The sequence below is a fragment of the Nicotiana attenuata genome, unplaced genomic scaffold, assembly GCF_001879085.1.
Source record: "Nicotiana attenuata strain UT unplaced genomic scaffold, NIATTr2, whole genome shotgun sequence".
Taxonomy (NCBI): domain Eukaryota; kingdom Viridiplantae; phylum Streptophyta; class Magnoliopsida; order Solanales; family Solanaceae; genus Nicotiana; species Nicotiana attenuata.
In genome coordinates this window covers 68,520-74,756 of record NW_017671862.1, presented here as the reverse complement: position 1 = coordinate 74,756, position 6,237 = coordinate 68,520, and the positions used below count along the sequence as shown (strand labels likewise).

General features: G+C 38.5%; 1 protein-coding gene across 2 annotated transcripts; it reads right to left on the bottom strand.

The window, feature by feature from the left end:
- Positions 1–2,264: 2,264 nt before the first annotated feature.
- On the bottom strand, positions 2,265–4,889 carry LOC109210603 (S-adenosylmethionine synthase 3-like). Of its 2 annotated transcripts, none has more exons than XM_019374047.1 (2): positions 4,745–4,889; positions 2,265–3,688 (listed from the first exon to the last, which is right to left on the bottom strand). In XM_019374047.1, exon 2 carries the CDS (start codon positions 3,685–3,687, stop codon positions 2,506–2,508), a length of 1,182 nt encoding a protein of 393 aa, XP_019229592.1. In that variant the 5' UTR covers position 3,688; positions 4,745–4,889; the 3' UTR covers positions 2,265–2,505. The 2 variants fall into 2 exon arrangements, with proteins under 2 accessions (XP_019229592.1, XP_019229593.1); XM_019374048.1 differs by having other exon boundaries at positions 4,794–4,889.
- Positions 4,890–6,237: the final 1,348 nt, after the last annotated feature.

The window sequence follows — 6,237 nt, the reverse complement described above, 5'->3', positions numbered from 1 at the left end:
CCCCCCCCCCCCCTCCCTTTTTTTTATTTAACTTGTATTTAATGATACTCACTTCTAATAACTAATACTATTAACTTTATTAATATTCCCCTATTTGTATATTCAATTATTTATAAATAGAGTAGTAACTCAAAAGTCAATCATAAGGGTTTAAGAGCCCGTTTGGCTTAGCTGATTTAGAGTAGCTGATAAGCATTAGGTGCTGAAAAGCACTTTTAAGTGCTGGAACTGATTTAAAAAATAAGCAGTTACGTGTTTGGATAAAAGTGCTGAAATTAATAATATGCAGCTGAAGAACTGGGTATACGAAGAGTTTTGTTTTAAAAAGAAGTATTTTAGGGATAGAATAGTAAATATTTTGGTCAAACTTAAAGTGCTTGTAAGCTGAAATTTGATAAGCTGGGGGAGACCAACTTATGACTTTTGACTTATTTTTGACTTATAAGCACTTAACTTATAAGCACTTTTAATTTTACCAAACACGTAGATAAGCCAATTTGACCAGCTTATAAGCTTAGCCAAACACCCTCTAAATCCATAATAGAAGTATAATTTTATTTTTGCACTCAAGACAAAAAAAAAAAACCAAAATTAAATTTTATATAGAACTATAGTACTTCTATAAATTTGAGGAATGTTACATTGCCCCCAAATTTTTGGCTGCCGAAACAACTGCATTGGTCCAATTTATTCGAGCTGGATTTCTTCATTGTTGCACAGCAATTGTATGTCACCAGATAAATCATTCGCTTAACTTGGATTAAGTCTGTGAAGTTGAAACCAGACATGATCATGTCATGGTCGTACAACCTGAAGGGCAACTAGAACAGGTTTGTTTTAGTCCATCATATCTCAAAAATTCCTTCTAAGATCCAAATGATGAAGTTAATAATTCTAGCCAGTTCGATTTGTTGCCAAGGTGCCCTTGTCTTGGCTCGCTGCTTCCTGGCTCTTCTAGACAAAATTGGTATTATCACCACAGCACATTGGTGAATTGTCCTGATATTGGGAGAGGGTTTCTGCAGGTTCAAAGGGCAGATTAAGACGTAAATGTTTCCCTGTTTGGTTTGGACACCATGGTTTTAAGCTTCTTCGTTGAGGAATTATATTCTTCTTCCCAAGAGGAATTGGTATCATCTGTGTTTGTTCCGTCATATTTTGGTTGTCTTGCTGTCGCAGGTTGTTGTGGTGCTCTTGGGGTAGGCATCTGAGAGCTTCGGGCTGCTTGGCCGTGTAGCATTTTCTGGGCATTCTACCATTGAGGTGGAATGAGGGTACGTGCTGGAGCTCAGGGGTTGATGTCGAAGGTAACTTATGGGTTCAAGCAAACCCAGTAGCTTTTGCTCGAACCCTGTATATCCGTTAAAATATATTCATTAAATAGGTATAAATAACAGATTTCATACCCAGTAAATCAATTGTACTGTGGTAGAAACCCGAACTCGAACCCAAAATGTTCATATTCAGGATCCACCTTTGCTAGAGCTTGTTGGTGTTGTGGCTGGATCGTATTAAATAGGAGAATCCCCAGTAGAGGTATTAATGATAAAGGATTTCACCGTTGGTCGAAACAGCTGGTATTGTTAATAGAATTTATATTTGGTTCACCATGGATTCATCAAAAGGGAAAGTGATCTTGGCATTGTGTATGGGGGAGTTAGTTTGAGGTGGAGAATCTTCATAAAGGCTGGTTTGTCTTATATTCATTAGTAATTACTGGGGTAGGGAACTCTGTTTCAAATCACATTGTTTGGTTATTGCTGGTACAAATGTTTAGGTAATTGTGTGCTCAAATCATCCGCAGGGGCATTATATGTTGCCCATGCTCTACTACAGCATCAAGTTGATAGTGTGTATTGTTTTGGTTTGTTAATTAATACATGCATTGGGGAGCTGTGAGTTAGAATGGTGGAAATATCCATCGCATTAAATGACATGGATATCAATGACTGTGAATGGTGCAATTTTGGTGAGTCAATATAAAGCAATTATCCGTACCTTGATTGATGGCTAGAGACTGTTTGATTCCTTGTACACTACCTTCGAGTAGTGTTCACCAATTCGAATGTGAGTTCGTAAGGGTGACAATATGCATACTTCCCCTCGTAGCTAATACAAGGGCGTATCCAGGATTTCAAAAAGATGGGCGTACTAAGAGGTGGAACCAGAATTTACAGTTGAGGAGGGAAATAGCAGCAAATTCTCCAGTTCATTCTCCTTGTATTTTGAAAGGCCTATGGTGTTCTACAGTTCGAAAATTATGATTCAAGACCGAAATATGACTTTTCCGTTCAATGAGAAATCACAAACAAGCCAGGAACCGCATCAAGAAATGACGCGGATGTAAGTGTTACAAGTCACAAGTCACTGCCATAATCATGACAGTTTGAAGGTTATGCCATTCGTTACTTTTTCGTCACAAGGAAGCAGATGCCAGAGCTTTTTGTCAAGCATCAATAACATATATATATTATCGAACAAGCTAATGCACTGCCCTGCAGACTCTTAATCTTGGTGCTTTTCCCATTTGAGGGGCTTGACAAATTCCCATGTGAAGTCGGGGTCATCGCGTCCAAAGTGACCATATGCAGCGGTTTTCAAGTATCTGTCATTGCCACCTCTCTTCAGATCTAAGTTAATGGCAACCATTCCAGGCCTGAAGTCGAAGTTCTCCTTAATGATCTTCATTATTTCCTTGTCAGAGATCTTGCCGGTGCCATAGGTGTCAACAAATACAGACAATGGCTCAGGCATACTAATGGCATAAGAAACTTGCACAATGCATCTGCGAGCTAGCCCATTAGCTACAACACTCTTTGCAGCCTGCCTGACAACATACGCGCCACTCCTATCAACCTTGGTTGGGTCCTTTCCCGAGAAGGAACCACCACCATGGGCACCCCAACCACCATAGGTGTCGATGATGATTTTACGACCAGTAAGACCAGCATCACCATGGGGTCCACCAATCACAAATCGGCCAGATGGGTTAATGTGGAATATTGTCTTCTCATCAAGGTACTTCTCAGGAACGACTGGCTTGATGACATGCTCCTTAATATCTTGTGCAATCTCATCATTTGTAACAGTCTCATCATGTTGAGTTGAAATGAGAACAGTGTGGACCCTGATTGGAACCATTGCACCAAACTCATTGTAGTACTCGACAGTAACTTGGGTCTTGCCATCAGGCCTTAACCATGGGCAAGTACCATTCTTGCGGACTTCAGTGAGGCGGGCACCAAGTTTAGTTGCAAGGACGTGGCTGAGAGGCATAAATTCAGGGGTCTCGTCAGTGGCATAGCCAAACATGTGCCCCTGATCACCAGCACCAATCTCCTCCGGACGTTTGGTTAGATGGCCATGGACAGCTCGAGCAATATCAGGATCTTGCTGCTCAATGTAGACAAGGACCTTGCAGTTGTCAGCATCAAGTCCCACATCTTCAGAGACAAACCCAATTTTACGACATGTCTCGCGCACAATCTTCTCATAGTCTACATTGGCCTTGGTTGTGATCTCACCAAATACCATGACCAAGTTGGTCTTGGTGCAAGTCTCACAGGCAACCTTGCTCTCAGGATCTAGCTCAAGGCAAGCGTCAAGAACTGCATCAGAGATCTGATCACAGAGTTTATCTGGGTGTCCCTCATTTACAGACTCGGAGGTGAAAAGGAAAGTGTCCATTCTGCCAAAACCACACCAATACATAAGTAATACTCACAGATGAGAATAGTAAAAATCAAAGTTTAAGAAGGTCAGCCCGGTGAACTAAGATCACCGCTATGCACGGGGTCTGGGGAAGGGCCGGACCACAAGGGTCTATTGTACTCAACCTCATTGGCGAAGCCACATGGTCATATGGGTGGTCAATATCGAAAAATTACACTGTGTACATAGGTAAAATATTACGTTTTAGAGTTTTATAACACATTGAACACCCTTTGTTGGAAATCTTTTTCACTTCTTTTAAATTTGAACACTTAGGGAAATTTTTAGGTTCGCCACTGCTCAACATTGCTAAAACTCAAGCTAAAGAAAAGTGATCACAGAATTTATCAATAAATGCGAAACACGGCCTGGAGTGTTCCTTGCATAGGTTAAGGATAGTTATTTCATTTACCAAAAAAAAAAAATGATAGGTAGTAATTAATTTCATCCAACTATAACAAAACTAGAGTACATGGGGCCATATCTTCATTTTGTCTCTATTTAGCAGGACCACCAATTTCTTCTCAGCCATAAGAGTCTCTATAGTTTGCAAGCTCAAAGTTTTGTAAAAAGTATTTGCTTGAGCTCTTTTTGAAAAAAAAAAAAAAAAAAAACAACTCCTGTTGCTAAAACTAAAAAAGTGAGCTGCCAAACTCAGTTTCTCTAAGTGATTTTGATGTTCAAACCAAACTACAAATAAATAAACTTTAAAATTGAGCATAACAAACCCTGAGGGGTAGCTCAACTGGTAAAGGGCTGAGGACAAAGTTCTTCAGGTAGCCAGTTCGAGCCCCCGCAGGGCCACTGAAGGCATTACAAATCGGCCGCGTTTCCAGGGCCATGTGAGAGGCCTTACAAATCGGCCGCGTCTCCAGGGCCCTGTGGAACTAACCGTGGGTGCAGTCATTGAAACAGCGGGTCCCGGTGGGTACAGCTAGTCGGGTTCGCAAAGCAATGCCCGGAAACCAAGGATAAAAAAAAAAAGATTGAGCATAACATAACCAAAAAAGGTTCATAATATCAGATTTCTTACAGAAAAAGCAGTTATACTCCAGTTCAGACAGCAATATTAACAACAGTACCATAATCCCAACAAAATTTTGCTGCCCTCCAGAATTTCCTTTTCCTGTATTAGCACTTTCTAGAATATGCTCAAACTCAGAAACAGATGAGAAAGGTCAGTTACTGAGTAAATGGTAATTCGGCCCTTAATTATATAATCATGTCACGTGCCTTTGCTTTGTGGTCACGTGCCTTGCGGCTAACCATGGACTTTGCAATCGATGTGACAATATGATCTGGGTTCGAGACTCAATACTAGCGCTTTATTTCATTTTATTTTTCCCTTTTTGATTCCAAGATAGAATAGTGTTTACTTCGGCAAAGTAGCAGATATCCGTCGATTCGACAACAGTCACTGAGACTCTGCTTGAACTGCTTAACATACCTTTAACCTTGATCTTATTAGACCAAGGTTTTGATATTTTTGAATATCCTTCGGTCACTGACTCAAAGTCACCATGTTTTCAAAGAGTTAGCACGTCAGATTTTTCCATTACTAGCTGACATATATATGTCAATAGCGGTGCCCCGCTGCGCTCAAATCCTGGGTTCGCCTCTGTGTATATCTATGCATCCATGTGTATCACTTGTCCATCCCTTGTGTATTTCTTGAATATTTGTGTATATCCATGTATACGTGTATGTGATAGATATGTATATACACTAAAATACATGTGTCACAAAACTATTTTTCCAACTTGATTTCAACTACGAATTTTAACTTCAAACCAGTGAGAAATACCTCCAATCTTCTTAAACTTCTAAGTTCTCATGTACGACAAATAATTTGAGACGAAGGGAGTATACATCGGCTAATATGTATATTGACTAAAATGCCATCGATAAATATAAAAATGACCTAAAGCACACACGTCGAACTTAGAATCTTATCATCTTCTATCTATATCTATACTATATTAAAAGCACGAAGTCACTTAGCAAATTATCGTTCGCCTTTTTTAACCCTTTAAACATAGAGTTCATACTAGATAAAATTGTCATTTTAAATATTTTCCTCATATTTAGGAACTAGAAATTAGTTGAGATTTGGTTATTAAATATCTTCTTTTTTAAACTAGATATCTAAAATTTAGGACTTTAAAATTAATTAAAATTTACCTTGAATAAATATTTAAAAAGTCAATTAATATTTACCTTAAACGTTACCTCAAAATTTATAGAATTGAAGTAGTTCTATATGGAAACTGAAAAGTGACAGTGTAATGGTACTCCATTTATTCATGATGAACAAAATAATTTTTAACAACGATGAGTAATATTTTTGAGGAATAATTTTACTTTACTTGGTATTTGCAAAATTACATTAATTTATTTTAATTACGTGGTAAATATGTAATAGTTGAAAATTTTTATACATACTTCTTAATTAATGAGTTTTAAAATTTTACTAAATAGTTAGTGGGCCTAATTTATAAATATACATGGTTGTGAGCATGGTGGTAA